General features: G+C 40.2%; 1 protein-coding gene across 1 annotated transcript; it reads right to left on the bottom strand.

The window, feature by feature from the left end:
- Positions 1-323: 323 nt before the first annotated feature.
- pnlip.L (pancreatic lipase L homeolog) lies at positions 324-14,366 on the bottom strand. Its single transcript, XM_041570145.1, has 13 exons — positions 14,311-14,366; positions 13,503-13,551; positions 11,399-11,553; positions 9,321-9,446; positions 9,021-9,155; positions 7,967-8,075; positions 6,319-6,438; positions 6,124-6,243; positions 5,874-5,992; positions 5,241-5,367; positions 3,530-3,638; positions 1,065-1,232; positions 324-474 (listed from the first exon to the last, which is right to left on the bottom strand). Exons 2-13 carry the CDS (start codon positions 13,549-13,551, stop codon positions 396-398), a joined length of 1,416 nt encoding a protein of 471 aa, XP_041426079.1. The 5' UTR covers positions 14,311-14,366; the 3' UTR covers positions 324-395.
- Between the last annotated feature and the right edge of the window lie 5,119 nt (positions 14,367-19,485).

Below are 19,485 nucleotides of genomic sequence, written 5' to 3'. Positions count from 1 at the left end.
TGGGGCAGAGTCTTGGGCTGGTTATTTAAGCTTTTTATATACTATTTAATTATATATATATATATATATATATATATATATATATATATATATATATATATATATACTGTATATAATGGCAGTATATTCCTTGATATATACATTGGGCTGCTGTATGTGTGAAGCTGTAGGTAAATAGTGAAATATTGCCCTTGTTCATGAGATTTAGTGCCCTTTAATAAACAAGGGTAACATTATCACGTTTAGCAATCAATAAGAAGTGTAAGCTCCGCTGGTGCAACCCCCCACATTGCTGTGTTGGTAGCAGAAAATCAAGGCAAGGAAACGGATGGATACTTTTTATTTGCACAATTAGAAGCAAAATGTCATTGTGGTTCTGAAACCCAAAACCGTGTCTACTTGTCTGGGATGTAACAGGGAGTCAGGTTCTGAATGGCCATTGCTTTCACGCGTTCCGTGCCGCAGAAATTGTACCTGAAAAGGAAGAAATGGTTATAGACACCCGGAATGGTTTGGGTTGGACAGTCCCAGTCCAGGAACCAGTGGGAAGAAAGGGTAAATAACCCTGCTGGTACTGTATATATATATATATATACTGTATATATATATATATATATATATATATATATATATATATATATATATATATATATATATATATATATATATATATATATATATATATATATATATATATTAGGGATGCACTGAATTCAGGATTCAGCCAGGATTCGGCCTTTTTCCACAGGATTCAGATTCAGCCCAATCCTTGTGCCTGGTCGAACCGAATCCTAATTTACATATGTAAATTAGGAGTGGGAATAGAAGTCACATGACTTTTCATCACAAAACAAGGAAGTAGAAACGATTTTACCCACCTTTCTTTTCCTGCCCCTAATCAGGATTCGGTTTAATATTCAGCCAAATCTTTCACGAAGGATTCGGGCGAATTCCAAAAAGTGGATTTGGCGCATCCCTAATATATATAGTAAGGATAAGGAATCCCAGACTGTGCATATTATTCTGTATAATTTGGGGGCCGGCAGTGTGTGAATGATACATACGTCTGTCCGTCCTTCCCGTATTGCACGGATATAGTGTCGGCACCGAAGGTGAATGGAATGAGGTTGATGAGACTCTTGTTCCAGGTGAAGCTCACGGTTGTGAGGCGTCCGACATTGGTCTCGACATCAATGAAGGCTGAGTAGGTCTGGTCAGGTTTTATGAACCCACTAGGGACAATGGAAATAATATCTTTAGTTTTTATAGTTGTTTCTGGTGCTTTCTGTCCATCAGTGTCTGGGCTTTCTCTTTGCATAGGAACAAAGTGCAAATATGTACATAGACCCATATACTGTACACACTTATAGACACTTATATACAGACCCATGTACTGTACACGCTTATAGACACTTATATACAGACCCATATACCGTACACACTTATAGACACTTATATACAGACCCATATACTGTACACACTTATAGACACTTATATATAGACTCATATACTGTACACGCTTATAGACACTTATATACAGACCCATGTACTGTACACGCTTATAGACACTTATATACAGACCCATATACCGTACACACTTATAGACACTTATATACAGACCCATATACTGTACACACTTATAGACACTTATATATAGACCCATATACTGTACACACTTATAGACACTTATATACAGACCCATGTACTGTACACGCTTATAGACACTTATATACAGACCCATATACCGTACACACTTATAGACACTTATATACAGACCCATATACCGTACACACTTATAGACACTTATATACAGACCCATATACTGTACACGCTTATAGACACTTATATACAGACCCATATACCGTACACACTTATAGACACTTATATACAGACCCATGTACTGTACACGCTTATAGACACTTATATACAGAGCCATATACTGTACACACTTATAGACACTTATATACAGAGCCATATACTGTACACGCTTATAAACACTTATATACAGACCCATATACTGTACACACTTATAGACACTTATATACAGAGCCATATACTGTACACACTTATAGACACTTATATACAGACCCATATACTGTACACGCTTATAAACACTTATATACAGACCCATATACTGTACACACTTATAGACACTTATATACAGACCCATATACTGCACACGCTTATAGACACTTATATACAGACCCATACACACACACACTTATAGACACTTATATACAGACCCATATACTGTACACACTTATAGACACTTATATACAGACCCATATACTGCACACACTTATAGACACTTATATACAGATCCATATACTGTACACGCTTATAGACACTTATATACAGAGCCATATACTGTACACGCTTATAGACACTATACACGAGCCATATACTGTACACGCTTATAGACACTTATATACAGACCCATATACTGTACACGCTTATAGACACTTATATACAGAGCCATATACTGTACACGCTTATAGACACTTATATACAGACCCATATACTGTACACACTTATAGACACTTATATACAGACCCATATACTGCACACACTTATAGACACTTATATACAGACCCATGTACTGTACATGCTTATAGACACTTATATACAGAGCCATATACTGTACATGCTTATAAACACTTATATACAGACCCATACACACACACACTTATAGACACTTATATACAGAGCCATATACTGTACACGCTTATAGACACTTATATACAGACCCATATACTGTACACACTTATAGACACTTATATACAGACCCATATACTGTACACACTTATAGACACTTATATACAGACCCATATACTGCACACACTTATAGACACTTATATACAGACCCATGTACTGTACATGCTTATAGACACTTATATACAGAGCCATATACTGTACATGCTTATAGACACTTATATTCAGACCCATACACACACACACACACACACACACTTATAGACACTTATATACAGACCCATATACTGTACACACTTATAGACACTTATATACAGACCCATATACTTAACACACTTATAGACACTTATATACAGACCCATATACTGTACACACTTATAGACACTTATATACAGACCCATATACTGTACACACTTATAGACACTTATATACATACCCATATACACCTACATTTCATGCAACACCCACACTTACCAACCTGTGCCCCCACGTAACCCTCATGAAATAGGGCAACACTGTATTCAACACAACGATCATTGGGGCAAATACAAGAATCTTTCAGAGCCAGTACTGATGGTGGATGAATGATATGGGGGAATGATAAGGGTTGTCTGTAGACAATCAAATAACTTATCAAATGGTCAATTCATTTTTAAACCTTGGTAGTGAGACACAGATCCATCTCCCTGGTGATGCCACTTACAGCTGATACTATGACTGACAGTCGGGTATTTGTGCCACCATGTTACCCCCACACTCAGCCGGCAATCATTTTTGGATCAACTGTCACGGGGTCTATAAGTGCAGATCTACCCACCTGGTAATCTCCTGCTTGTTGGAGTTTCCCCTGATCCCATGCAGAGACACCTGTATAGATCCCAGGAAACCAGTGCCACTGGTATGGACAGTTACCCTGTATCTCCAGCCTACAAGAACAGACACGGACAGACGGACCAGCACTTAATACAGTGTATGTAGAGCCTCCAGTGTTGGACTGGCCCACTGGGATACCAGAAAAACTCCCGGTGGGCCCCAGATCTAAGGTTTTTTTTCTGGGCCCGTGGTCCAAGGTTTTTGGGTGGGCCACTGATGTCCCAGTCCGACACTGAGAGCCTTCATGGACTCCAGTGATATTCAGAGGCAGAGCTGAAAGGGAGTTTATCCTACAACCCTAACTCCAGAGGTGGCATTTTATATAGAGAGAGTAAATGATGTGTTTTATCTATCCAGTGTGACAGGGGCCCATCAGAAAACCTTAGGCTGAGGGCCCACTTTCCAAACTATTACACCACCTCTCCTCACTCAACCTCTTTATTCTACTGTACTCCATTCTTCCATTATTGAGCATCTGTGTTCCCATAATGAAATAGGGAATGACCATGAAATAAGCCAAATGGTTAGAAGCAAAAGGTCTTGAGTTTTCCTGGTACCCCTGTGGGCCAGTCCGACACCGTATCTATCTGACCACAGCCAAACAAGAATTGCACCCCAGCAATGAAGCCCCAGAGTAGAGATACCTGAAAGCAAAGAAATGGGTGCACCTAAAACTTGACACATGCACCCACTCTCCTTCTCCCCTACATATGGCAGCACTTTAGCACCTTGGTTCCCAGGACTAATCTGATCCTACTCATTTCCTATCTGGTAATGTATTTGCTGGGGTCACTGTCCCACAAATCTCCATGCTGGGGTCACATCTAACCTCTCTGAGCCACATCAGGTCTATCCTCCCAGCTTGCTACACTTACAGGCCAACCTGCAGCCCATGGGCCTTGCTATTTGATTCACTTGACTCCTACGGGGTTATTTACTAGAGGCTGAGTTGATTTTTTTCCCAAAAATGTGAGTTTTTGATTGTATTTTTCAGTCAAAACTCGCATTTTTGGGTTAAAAAAAAAATACTCACATATTTAACGTTTTTTTTTAGATGTTTTATATTCTGAAGCTAGAAATATGAAAATACTTCAGCTAAAACCTGTCCAGGTCATGTAGAAGTCAATGGCAGAGGTCCCTTGAAACATTTGAAGATGTCTGTAACCTTCACAATGTTCAAGATCCGAGTTTTTTACATTTGAGGTTTTTTTAGAAATTAGAAACCATTCGAGTTGTGAGTTCAATCTAGGAATAAAAAAACCTCACAAACCTCTAAAAGTTGACCTTTGATAAATAACCCCCCTAACGTTTGGCCAAAAAGTTGTATCAGGCCAAAGAATCATTTACATTCCTCCGTCCCATTATACAGACTCCCTTCCCCTCTCCTACAACCTTCCAGGGGAAACCTAACCAGGACCCACCAAAAAGGTTGCTGCCCTCTATTGGACAAACTGCAAATTACACCATACCATGTATGAAACCCTGCTTTTTACTCCTTTTCCAAGAATATCTTCCACTTATATATCTGTGCTTTTGATATAATGTTTTTGGACTGAAAAGGAATTTGTGTGTTGCTTGTGGGCCCCAACTCCCTTGAGAAACTTGCACTGGCCCCGAAAACTCCAGTTTATGTTCAATATAAAAGAGCCACTTACGTGCAAAAGGCTCAGGATTTCCAGCATTCAAGAAAAACGACTGCTCACTCAATGTGGTTCCCAGAAATTCTGCTGCATAGTGCCCCATTAAAGGGCAACCACCACTGGGACAAGGGAATCCTTCACCCTTGGAGAAGAGTTAACAGGCTGTAATGATGCAGGGCAATGCATGAGTATAACCCAGCCTGCAGCCTTGTGCCTTTATATGGTCACAGAACAACCCCTCAGTGACTTCTAATATCCTTATCATTTACACTAGGGGGTACATTATCCCTTATAATACATGAGAGATACTCAGAGTTCCCTGTATAACTCAGCCTGCAGCCTTGTGCCTTTATATGGTCACAGAACAACCCCTCAGTGACTTCTAATATCCTTATCATTTACAGTAGGGGGTACATTATCCCTTATAATACATGAGTGATGCTCAGAGTTCCCTGTATAACTCAGCCTGTAGCCTTGTGCCTTTATATGGTCACAGAACAACCCCTCAGTGACTTCTAATATCCTTATCGTTTACAGTAGGGGGTACATTATCCCTTTATAATACACAAATGATACTCATAGCTTCCGCAGCCTTATCATTTGCACTTGGGGGTTCTTTCGTTTTTATACTGCGACTTAATGACTTACATTTTGAAACCCTTTATAATCAGAGCTGGGAAATCCTATGAAGGCATCAGGAGTCAGAATACTTTCCGTATATAATTCATAGCTCCGAATATGGCTGCAGAAAATAAGTTCTTTTAGTTCTGTGAAGAGCAAAGTGAAGTAAATCAAAAGCCGGTGAAGCCGTTAATGGGTATTTTTAAGGTAATTTGGAATAATTGTCAAAACGTCTGTGCTGATTTTAGTGTCCCTTTAAGAATAGCCCAACTGATACCTTTGAAAGTGCGATCAACGTCCATCAATGTGAAAACAGAGCCCCTCTCACACCCCGGCATGTCCTTCCCTCCATTGGGATAGAAATCCAGGTGACCAATCGACTGCCCAATGCCAAAACCTGCAAATTACAACAACAGTTTTAGGGGGTTCCAGTGAAACAACAGCCTTGTTATTCCCAGAATATGGACAGTACCAGTTATGGGGAAGATCTGCGACACGTCCGTATGAATCACATCCACCAGTTCAGCATCTGATTTATCAAGTCTGACTTCGGGGGGCGTGTTGTGGAAAAAAGGTCCGGCGGGATCCAGACCTGGGGGCAAATAATCTCTGGTCACATGGATTGTAGGTGAAAACAAATTGCACTGGTGGTTTGCACTTTGCACTTCATTAATATATGAGTCCTGATAGACAAAAGGTCCTTGTATTGGAATTATTCTACTGCAAAGGACTATAGGAAATAACAGGAAAGATGGCAGAAATAAGAGGAGAACAATGGAGTCTTGTGCAAGGCTGAAACTGCACTTCTTTAATATATGAGTCCTGATAGACAAAAGACCCTTGTTTTGGAATTATTCTACTGCAAAGGACTATAGGAAATAATAGGAAGGTGGCAGAAATAATATTAGAAGAATGGAGTCTTGTGCAAGGCTGAAACTGCACATCTCTAATATATGAGTCCTAATAGACAAAATGACTTCTTGGCAACTTGTATTGGAATTATGCTACTGTAAAGGACTACAGGAAATGATAGGAAGGTAGCAGAATATATCAAAACAATGGAGTATTGTGCAAGGCTGAAACTGCACTTCTTTAATATATGAGTCCTGATAGACAAAACAACTTCTTGGCTACTTGTATGGGAATTATGCTACTGCAAAGGACTATAGGAAATAACAGGAAAGATGGCAGAAATAAGATAAGAACAAAGGAGTCTTGTGCAAGGCTGAAACTGCACTTCTTTAATATATGAGTCCTGATAGACAAAATGCCCTTGTTGGCTACTTGTATTGGAATTATGCTACTGCAAAGGACTATAGGAAATAACAGGAAGTATGGCACAAATAAGATGAGAACAATGGAGTCTTGTGCAAGGCTGAAACTGCACTTCTTTAATATATGAGCCCTGATAGACAAAATGACTTCTTGGCTACTTGTATTGGAATTATGCTACTGCAAAGGACTATAGGAAAAGATAGGAAGGTGGCAGAAATAATATATAGAACAATGGAGTCTTGTGCAAAGCTGAAACTGCACTTCTTTAATATATGAGTCCTGATAGACAAAATGCCCTTGTTGAATACTTGTATTGGAATTATGCCACTGCAAAGGACTATAGGAAATGATAGGAAGATAGCAGAATATATTAAAAAATGGAGTCTTGTGCAAGGCTGAAACTGCACTTCTTTAATATATGAGTCCTGATAGACAAAATGACTTCTTGGCTACTTGTATTGGAATTATGCTACTGCAAAGAACTATAGGAAAAGACAGGAAGATGACAGAACTAAAATAAGAACAATGGAGTCTTGTGCAAGCCTGAAACTGTACTTTTTTATTATATGAGTCCTGATGGACAAAATGACTTCTTGGCTACTTGTATTGGAATTGTGCTACTGGAAAGGACTATAGGAAAACATAGAAAGATGGCAGCAACAAAGGAGAACAATGGAGTCACGTGCAAGGCTGAAGCTGCATTCTGAGTTAGTAAAATGGAGCAATTTGACATAGTTACAATGTCCAATACAAAGGTATAGATCTTATTTAGCATATATTGTTTTTGACTTATCCAATTCATTATAGATTTGCATGTGATAAATGTGTCATACATGTTTCCTTACCCGTGATCCGTGCAATTCCGTGTATCCTCTTCCCAACTGCCCCTGCTGCGTGAGACCCCAGGCTGTGACCAATCACGTGCACATCAGAAGGAGAGCAGCCATATTTATTCTGGGGGGAAATATCACAATATAAATATCTCACTCGCACTTTCCTGCCCTTCTCTCTCCCCTTTAATGTTCAACAATAAACTAAATATCAATAATGTTGGAAAATGAACCAATATTTTATCATAATTGGCACAAAACATGAAAATACTTGGAATGGTAATGTGTTTTTATTATAAGCAGCCGTGCAGAGCCACAGCAAGGAATTATGGGTCCATTTTATTATATGCAGCCGTGCAGAACCACAGCAAGGAATTATGGGTCCATTTCATTATAAGCAGCCGTGCAGAACCACAGCAAGGAATTATGGGTCCATTTTATTATATGCAGCGTGCAGAACCACAGCAAGGAATTATGGGTCCATTTTATTATAAGCAGCCATGCAGAACCACAGCAAGGAATTATGGGTCCATTTTATTATATGCAGCCGTGCAGAACCACAGCAAGGAATTATGGGTCCATTTTATTATAAGCAGCCATGCAGAGCCACAGCAAGGAATTATGGGTCCATTTTATTATAAGCAGCCATGCAGAGCCACAGCAAGAAATTATGGGTCCATTTTATTATAAGCAGCCGTGGAGAGCCACAGCAAGGAATTATGGGTCCATTTTATTATATGCAGCCGTGCAGAACCACAGCAAGGAATTATGGGTCCATTTCATTATAAGCAGCCGTGCAGAACCACAGCAAGGAATTATGGGTCCATTTTATTATAAGCAGCCGTGCAGAACCACAGCAAGGAATTATGGGTCCATTTTATTATATGCAGCCATGCAGAGGCACAGCAAGGAATTATGGGTCCATTCACTAAGGGCCCTCCATGGGGCCACTGACTGCAACACTTGCTTGATGGCGACCCCAACTGTCAGTCTGTAGCGGCTCCAGTGCCAGAGATTTTTGCTTCAAGTCAGATGGAAAAAGAAAGATTTTGGGGGTTCAGTAACATACCGACAGCAACTGGATAAAATGGGCCACCTCGGCCCCCACCACCCGCACGTTGTTTGCTGCTTGTGAAAAAAGAGCGTAGGACCCCCCGGCCCAATCGACGCACAAACAGTTCACGTCTTCCACTTGCAGCAAATTCTGGGGAACCAAGAAACAAACATTTAACCGTTTGGGGCACGGCGGGTTCACAGGTCCAAGAACAAACGTTGTGCTTTATTCCATTATTTAGCAATTATGACCCCCCCGTGATTTATATATAAATGTTAATAGTGAATGGGGTTAGTGAATAGCGGTGAAACATACCGCACACATGTGGGTCAGCCACGTATCAGTTCCGCGTTCAATGAATCCGTGGATAATGAAACGCGTTTTCCTGGAGGCCTTAAAATTCGATGTGGAAATTGCACTGGGGTTTAAAGCCTTGATCTCCTGTAATGCACAGAGTGTAATATTTACATATCAGGTGCCAATCAGCCATCATGCCCCGCCCACAAACTGTCATGCCCCCCCACCAGCAGTCTCACCACCATACAGATGTGCACTAGGTTTCACTGTGCTAATGTTGTGCCACAGTTGGACTTTATCTGTTATCCACTATTTAACCTGTGCCCAGTACCGGCCAATCTCAGCCGGGCACCCCAGGCAACCCGGCCAGCAAGCTTGAATGGCTGCCCCCATGGCTACACAGCAGCTTGTTTATATAAACTATAGTAGTACTTATCTGTTATCTACTGTGTATCCTGTGCTTGAATGGCTGCCCCCATGGCTACACAGCAGCTTGTTTATATAAACTATAGTAGTACTTATCTGTTATCTACTGTGTATCCTGTGCTTGAATGGCTGCCCCCATGGCTACACAGCAGCTTGTTTATATAAACTATAGTAGTACTTATCTGTTATCTACTGTGTGTTCTGTGCTTGAATGGCTGCCCCCATGGCTACACAGCAGCTTGTTTATATAAACTATAGTAGTATTTATCTGTTATCTACTGTGTATCCTGTGCTTGAATGGCTGCCCCCATGGCTACACAGCAGCTTGTTTATATAAACTATAGTAGTACTTATCTGTTATCTACTGTGTATCCTGTGCTTGAATGGCTGCCCCCATAGCTACACAGCAGCTTGTTTATATAAACTATAGTAGTATTTATCTGTTATCTACTGTGTATCCTGTGCTTGAATGGCTGCCCCCATGGCTACACAGCAGCTTGTTTATATAAACTATAGTAGTATTTATCTGTTATCTACTGTGTATCCTGTGCTTGAATGGCTGCCCCCATGGCTACACAGCAGCTTGTTTATATAAACTATAGTAGTACTTATCTGTTATCTACTGTGTATCCTGTGCTTGAATGGCTGCCCCCATGGCTACACAGCAGCTTGTTTATATAAACTATAGTAGTACTTATCTGGTATCTACTGTGTATCCTGTGCTTGAATGGCTGCCCCCATGGCTACACAGCAGCGTGTTTATATAAACTATAATAGTACTTATCTGTTATCTACTGTGTATCCTGTGCTTGAATGTATACTATGGATGCACTGAATCCAGGATTCAGTTCAGGATTCGGCCATATTTCGGTCTTTTTCATTAGCATTCGGATTCGGCTGAATCCTTGTGCCTGGCCAAACCAAATCCTAATTTGCATATGTAAATAAGGGACACGAAGGGAAATCACTTGGCTTTTCATCACAAAACAAGAAAGTAAAGAAATGTTTCCACTTTTTCCTTTCCTGACCCTAATTTGAATATGCAAATTAGGATTTGGATCCTAAGTAGTGTATTCAGTGCACCCCTAATGGATACGGACTGATACATTCATTTTATGCATGAAGGAAACAAGGTCCTGGTTCACCTTTAAGTTAATCTTTAGTATGTTATAGAATGGCTAATTCTAAGCAACTTTCAATTGGTCTTCATTATTTATTTTTTATAGGTTTTTGATCTATTTGCCTTCTTCTTCTGACTCTTTCCAGATTTCAAATGGGGGTCACTGACCCCATCTATAAAACAAAACAAATGCTCTGTAAGGTTAATTATTTATTGTTATTGCTACTTTTTATTCCTCATCTTTCTATTCAGGCCTCTCCTATTCATATTCCAGTCTCTTATTCAAATCAATGCATGGTTGCTAGGGGAATTCGGACCCTAGCAACCAGATGGCTGAAATCGCAAACTGAAGAGCTGCTGAATAAAAAGCTAAATAAGTCAAAAATTACAAATAATAAAAAATGAAAAACAATTGCAAATTGTCTCAGAATATCCCTCTCTACATCATACTAACAGTTAATTTAAAGGGGATATACCTCTTGAATGAATAAAATAAAATGGAAGGATTACAGGTTAGGTAGGTACAAGCATCACTGCCAGGAGAATTTACCTGGAATGTGTCAGGATTATCCCTGGTGAATAAAAGGAAACGAGTATTAATGTGTTCTGGGGAGTCCGGCAGTCTTGCAATTGGTCTCTGGAGGGTGCCGCCCCATGGAGCCTCGTCAGAGAAGCACCCAAGCCTGTCATAGCAAACATTGCCTCCTGCAAGTGAGACCAAAATGATGAATAAACAAGAGACAGAGGAACGTGGGCTGCTCCGGCCTGTCCCACCAGTTCTCGCACTATTTAAACACTTCATAGGGGAACTAAATTGCTGATGATGATAACGATGCCCTTTCCCTTTAAGCCCTACAGCCGCCAGAATGAGCCAATCAGACGGAGAGACCGGAGGGCTCAGTTATACCAAATATTTATTTGGACTTTTTTAAGCACCTACAGTACAACTTGCCCTTCCACTTTCAGGACCTTATGGGGCAGATTTATCAAAGGTCCAGGTGAATTTTCAAATGAAAAAAATTCGAATTTTGAGCTATTTTTTGTGTTCTTCGATTAGGGAATATTCCAATTTGGATTTGATTTTGAAAAAAATTTGAAAATTCGAATATCGAAGTTTATTATGTACTGTCTCCTTAAAAATTCAACTTCGACCATTCGCCATCTACAACCTGTCGAATTGCTGTTTTAGCCTATGGGGGACCTCCTAGAACCTACTTGGAGTCAATTGTTGGACTTTGAAAAATCAAAGGTTTTTTGGGGAAAAACTTCGAACCGAATTCGATCGATTCGCTATTCCTTCGATTCGTATGATTCAAATTCGTCAGAATATGGACCTATTCGACCAAAAAACTTCAACTTAATTTCGGTTGGTCTTTTTGAATTCGAATTTCGACGTTTTTTCAATTCGAAATTCGGCCCTTGATAAATATGCTATTTACCAAAGGTCGACGGTCGAAGTTAAAAAACTTCGAACTTCGAATTCAAAAAGACCAATCGAATGGAGGTCAAAGTTTTTTTGGGGTCGAAGTTGGCCGAATTCAGCCTACTTCGAATCATACTTTGATCGTACTTTGATTCGAAGTTTTTTAACTTCGAACTTCAATCCCCCAAACTCCCCCAATTGCCTCCATAAGGGTTGTAGGAGGTCCCCCATAGGCTTAAACAGCAATTCGACAGGTTTTAGTTGGAGAATGGTCGAACTCGAATTTTTAAAGAGACAGTACTTCAAAAAAATTCGATCTTCGAATTTCGAAGTTTTTCAAATTCGAATAGAAGTATGACTATTCCCTAGTCGAAGTACACAAAAAATAGCTTGAAATTCAAAGTTTTTCCCCTCTCTACAGTGCACACACTTCATAGAGTCCCCCCATTCCTAAAATCAGCCAAAAATACATAAAGAAATCACACTAGAATAGAATCAGGAAAAGTCGCTTGCATTCATTCGTGTTCAGTTCATTTTTACAAATTTGCCTGTTAAAAATTAAAAAAACAAACAAATGAAATTTGAAATTGAAAATTCATCTGCTAATTTTTTTTTATTAGAATTTGCAATAATTTTGGATTGTTAAACCTTTAAAAAATTCCATGTAAGAAAACTTGAAGTCTGAGATTCTGTTTTTGGCCTTGATTTTTAGTTTATGGCTAGTTCTAAGCAACTTTTCAATTGGACTTCTTTGTTTCTTTTTTTTTTTTTTTTTTTTTATAGTTTTTGAACTCTTTGCCTTCTTCTGAATGTTTCCAGCTTTCGAATGGGGGTCACTGACCCCATCTAAAAAACAAATGCTCTGTAAAGCTATAAATGTATTGTTATTGCTACTTTTTATTACTATTCTATATTCTATTCAGGCCTCTCCTATTCATAATCCAGTCTCTTATTCAAATCAATGCATGGTTGCTAGGGGAATTTCGACCCTAGCAACCACATGGCTGAAATTGCAAACTGGAGAGCTGCTGAATAAAAAGCTAAATAACTCAAAACCCACAAATAATAAAAATGAAAACCAATTACAAATTGTCTCAGAATATCCCTCTCTATATCATATTAACAGTTAATTTAAATTTATATTTAAAAAAAATATTTAAAAATACAAAAAAAATCCTCAAATTTTTAAATTGAGAAATGCCTCCCCAATTGTATCTCTGCAGGTGCTTACCTTGCACACACTTTGATATGAGCAGAATTAACCCCAAAATCTCCAACATCTAAAAAATATAAAAAAGAGGGTGCTTTTATTTATAATGCAAACTACAGTATTTCTTATTAATCCCAATATCTATTTTAATTTGGGCCCCAAAACACAAATATTTTGTCTGGAGTTCTGTCTTTTTTCTTTTCTTTTTTTTTTTTTGAAGATAAACATTTTTTTAAGGATTTGAATGGGTGATAGTGCCCGGCTCCACCACTGAACTGCACTGAGCGCTAACACTCAGAAATCTCTGCTCTCAGCTGGGAAATTGACACAGATATACTTGGTAAATGTATCAGTCTGAACATTTTTGATAGGGATGCACCGAATCCACTATTTTGGATTCGGCCGAACCCCCGAATCCTTCTTGAAAGATTTGGCCGAATACCGAACCGAATCCAAATCCTAATTTGCATATGCAAATTTCGGGTGGGAAGGGGAAAACATTTTTTACTTCCTAGTTTTGTGACAAAAAGTTATGGGATTTCCCTCCCCACCCCTAATTTGCATATGCAAATTAGGATTCGGTTCGGCTGGGCAGAGGGATTCGGCCGAATCCGAATCCTGCTGAAAAAGGCCAAATTCTGACCGAATCCTGGATTCGGTGCATCCCTAATTTTTGATAAATCACAAAATAGATCAAAGTAGTGGGAGTCCTACTGGAACCGACTAAAAATAAATCTGCCCCTAAATCTGTTTCAGAAAGAATAAGGGGTCAGTATCAACACGGGTGAATGGATTTCTGAATTAAAATTTAATAGGAAAGGGGACCTACCTTGCTGTTGATCCCAGTGCACTTCTGACTGCCTACACCTTACACAACTGCCATATAGTCAGGCTGCTGGGCGGGGAAAGGCCACACTTATATAGTAATTATGTATCAGAAGATATTACCCTGTTATTTGCATATGAATTGGCTATCACTGCTCACTCTCTTATTTCTGCTGTTATGGGTCAAACAAGATAGACAGGATTGTTTAATGGTTCTTCCCTGTACAGATTACAAATGTGCCAAACTAGTTGTTCCTGCTGAATTGTGCTTAGTACAGGGAATACCTGTAGGGACCCGGAGATTTGGGATAAATTACTCAGGCAGTTCCCCTGTAGTATTTGGACACCTAAGGGCCGTTTAGTTAACTCAGGCAGCTATGTCCCTTGCTGGGTCCACATAAGTTCACGGAGATTGTCCGCTAGATGGAACTGTTTGTCAATATAAAGGTGTTTAGCACCATGCGGTCTGGGTCTGTCCTGGGACTTTGCCTCACTGAGAGCTACTACAGGTCCAGGTCTGCCAGTGAAGTTAGTTAAGTGTGAGTTAGTGATAATGAATACAGTAATAGTCACTCTAGGAGTGAGAGTCAGCACAGGGTAGCTAGTGAGCAGATGTGGCTCCAACGAGGAGAAATAGTGGGGGTAGGACCCCATGGTATTTGAACCACTAGAGCAGGGACTACAGTGGGTGAGTTGAGGACCAGATAGGATACCAAGACGAAAGACCCCAGGCTGAATACAGTGAGGTGAGGTGAGGACCAAGTCTGGTTCCAAGATACAAGACCCCAGACTGAGAAACCCATGCCTTAGTGCTTCACCAGAGGGATAGTGCCCAGTGAGAGTGGTAACTATTCCCCAATTCTATTGTTGCTGTAACTTTGAGATATATTGAATATTAGCCTGTCTGCTGTACCTTGTACATTGCTGTTTGAAGCTATTCTATGATTGCTGTGAACCTCAAAGTGCTTGTGAACCACTACCTTGCCATTGTTCTCTGTTAATAAACAAGTTTATTTTACTGCAAAGAGACTGTCTGGCTGAATATCCTGCTGCATTTATCCACACCAGGTACTGGGAGTTGCACGGGTACACTGGGGGTCCAGGGCACACTACAAGCAGTTTAGCCTGGTCACACACAGCCTTAATACACAGCAAAAGTACACTCAAGGGTGTGCTACATACAGGGGCGATCCTGGCCCCTCGGTCGCCTGAGGCAGCAGCAGTTGCTGCTGCCCCCCCCTCCCCCAGAAATTCACTCTTAAAGTACCAGGAGCAGCATTTTTGCTGCCCCTGGTACCTAGTGGGGCGCTGCTGCCTGAGGCGACAGCCTCAACTCGCCTCATTGGCGAAGCACCCCTGGCTACATACCTATGCTGCCATAGTTTTATGGGATCTCTCTGTACAGACTATGAGCAAACTTAGGGGATTGTTCCTGCTGAATTGTGCTTAGTACAGGGAATACCTATGCTGCCATAGTTTTATGGGATCTCTCTGTACAGACTATGAGCAAACTTAGGGACTGTTCCTGCTGAATTGTGCTTAGTACAGGGAATACCTATGCTGCCATAGTTTTATGGGATCTCTCTGTACAGACTATGAGCAAACTTAGGGACTGTTCCTGCTGAATTGTGCTTAGTACAGGGGAATACCTATGCTGCTATAGTTTAATAGTAGGCTATGATCAGTTTATTCCTGTGAATGTTGCACACAGTAGAAATTGGCCTCATTCGGATTACTAATCAGTTACACAGTATGTAGTGGCAATTTAAGAGTTAAAGCAAAGGGGCAGTTAATTGAGAGGACCTTCAGTGAGACGTCAGTGGGTGCCTGAGAAATACCCTGAGGTGTGAGAAAGCAGAATTACAGAATCTTTAAGTCCTGTTTGTGTTTAAAATATTTTATTTGATTTTCATATTAAACAAATGAAATCAAAATGACAACAAATGTTATGCAGATGAAGAAAATATGTTGCAAAGGAGAAAATGGCATGATAGTATCAAAACTATATCATTCATGAAAAATAACAAAAAACGAACTAAAAATTAACTAAGCCAGTGGATGCACAAGTAATAAAAGAAAGAAAAAGCCCATTTATCATCTGGAGTGTCAGATAGGTCATCTAACTATTGAAGAAAGCGCATTATTTGATCGCCAGTATTGGAGTTACAGATTTCAAAATAAGGAGACCAAACCAGCCTAAAAGAATCTTTGGAAATACTACCTTTAGTTTTAGTTATTAAGGCTTCTTGCCAACTAAGCTGATTCATATAAGAGATGATGTAAGTCCTGTTTGGTCACTCAGTGAATAAGAGGAGGGGGCACTAGTCACATACCTTTGCTGTTTGCCCTAATTTGACTTTCTGTAACTCCGGCATCTGCCTAAGGGAGTTGTGCACTAGTTAGTGATGGATTGGGGTGCAAGGTTGTTGTGCAATTATCAGGCAGGGGTTTGCCTTGGGCACCTTTTCCCTTTTTACCACCACTGATCTATATCTTTATTAGGGACTAGAGCCCAAACCTGCCCTTCATCCTCAAGGCGAGATATGTTTTCGTCCCTTAAGTTTGTGCATTTTATGCATTTTATGCATTTTATGCATTTTATGCACTTTATTTGCTTTAGTAACGACTGGGACTGCCTAGAGTTGCACAGTCTGTTATCCACAAATACCCCCAAATCCTTCTACCCAAGTGTATAACTTCACATTTATCAACGTTGAACCTCATTTGCCATGGTGCTGCCCAGTTTTCTAATTTAGTCAAAATGGCAGCATCCATATAGTTCTGCGCAATTTAGAATCAAAGATATAAACAGGACTTACAGTAGCCACCTCCAGGTCATTGACGAGTGAAAAAGCAAAGGTCCAAGGACAGACCCGTGTTGTACTAACAACACTGGTACAATTAGAAAATGTCCCATTTGCCCCCATTCTGAGTAATCGATCCATCAATAGATCACATGCACTGCAACTGCAAGGTCAAGGTTTCTGGTAACTCACTTCAATTGTGGTGCTCTTGGCATCCATAAGGATTAGTGGTTTCACAATTACAGAGCAGAGCTTTTTTTTATACCCGGGGGTGAATTCCATCGACTCCTGGACCTTCGTTTACTTTGACACGTTCCTGTTTCTTTTCAACTGCCCAATGTGTCAGCCAACCATCTATTCTTTAATTAATCAAACGTAGTCTATTGATGACGCCTTCATTAAATGGTTTCTCTGTTGTACAAACAGAATTTAAAAAGTGGTGTCAAATCTCTACGTTCAACCTACTTTCATAATCCAATTCACCACCTCTGATACCAAGGCTTCCACACCCTCTTACTACATTTGTGATTTGTTAATACTATGCTTAATCCAATGCTAAATACTATTTTATAATGCCCCTCTAACACATACTTAGAAATTAGACGTGTGTTGGAGATACATCCATAGCCCCAAAAAATCTTATGCAGATTATGGTGCTCTCATTCTGTGAATCCCATTCTCAGTCTCGAGGCTTTAGCCATAGAAACATTGGGGTAACAGTCACCCTGCTATAGTTCCAGGGGTACCCAGGGTACAAATAAACACTCACCTCAAATCTCCCCCTAACTGACCTTCAGACTGGGCCCCCTTAGCTCATAACAAGGTTACAGATATATAGAAACATTGGGGTGTCACCCTGCTATAGTTCCAGGGGTACCCAGGGTACAAATAAGCACTCACCCCAAATCTTCCCCTAATTGACCTTCAGACTGGGCCCCCTTAGCTCATAACAAGGTTACAGATATATAGAAACATTGGGGTGTCACCCTGCTATAGTTCCAGGGGTACCCAGGGCACAAATAAACACTCACCCCAAATCTCCCCCTAACTGACCTTCAGACTGGGCCCCCTTAGCTCATAACAAGGTTACAGATATATAGAAACATTGGGGTGTCACCCTGCTATAGTTCGAGGGGTACCCAGGGTAGAAATAAGTACTCACCCCAAATCTCCCCCTAACTGGCCTTCAGACTTGGCCCCCTTAGCTCATAACAAGGTTACAGATATATAGAAACATTGGGGTGTCACCCTGCTATAGTTCGAGGGGTACCCAGGGTAGAAATAAGTACTCACCCCAAATCTCCCCCTAACTGACCTTCAGACTTGGCCCCCTTAGCTCATAACAAGGTTACAGATATTTGGAAAAATTGGGGTAACAGTCACCCTGCAATGTACCCTTGTTATGAACTAAGGGGAGCTAATACACCCTAACTGGGCTTCAAGCTGGTCCCCTTAGTAAATATATAGTAAATAAAATACCCCCTATTGTAAAATATAAGGATATTATAAGTTACAGAGGAGTTCCATGTCAATATAAAAGTATGAGGCCAAAGGTTGAGTGTTTTTATACAGGTCATGGAACCTTCACCACTAGATAATATTATGATTCACAAAACCTTTAAGATAATTTGAACGTCTATTGACTAGAGAACTTTATACCTGGTGGGATTTAGAATCTTTAGAGAAATATGTTAAAACAAAAATAGTTCCACAGAGGCTCGGAATCAAAAAGTTCCCTTTCTTAGATAAGGGCGAGGTATTGATTACAAGCGGGAATAAAGTATTATCTGATTGCTCCTTCAAATTGCTGGAATTAATGACTTAATGAGTATAAGAGTTAATCAGCGGAAGAGAGTGGAAAAAGAGATTGATCGATTTAGAGAGTTTACACAATATCATGATTCATATGACTAAATAAAAAAAGTCAAAAGTTGGAATCGCATATAATGGATAATAAAAAGAGAACATTTAATAGAGATACTATAGATTACAGCTCGTGATGGGTGAATTTATTCGTCGGCGCTAGTGATGGGCGAATTTATTCGCCAGGCGCGAATTCGCGGCAAATTTGCGTGATTCACCGTGAGTGAATAGATCTGCGAAACTCCTGCGAAAATGCGCCCGAAAAAATTCGCCGGCGTCCAAAAAAATTTTCCGCCAAAATGGACGCCGGTGTCAAAAATGGGCACCGGCGTCAAAAAAAGGGCGCTGGCGTAAAAAACTGGCGCCGGCGTCAAAAACAAGTCGCCAACGCAGTTTTGCGAATTTTTCACCGTTTTGCGAATTTCGCTGGAAATTCGCAAATTTTCCGGCGAAGCTAAATGGCGCAAATTCGCCCATCACTAGTCTGCGCAAATTCCCACAATTTGCCGCCG

This window comes from Xenopus laevis, chromosome 7L (assembly GCF_017654675.1).
Source record: "Xenopus laevis strain J_2021 chromosome 7L, Xenopus_laevis_v10.1, whole genome shotgun sequence".
In the NCBI taxonomy this organism is placed as follows: Eukaryota; Metazoa; Chordata; class Amphibia; order Anura; family Pipidae; genus Xenopus; species Xenopus laevis.
The sequence above is the reverse complement of the archived record's forward strand: the minus strand, read 5'-3'. Positions and strand labels throughout refer to the sequence as shown.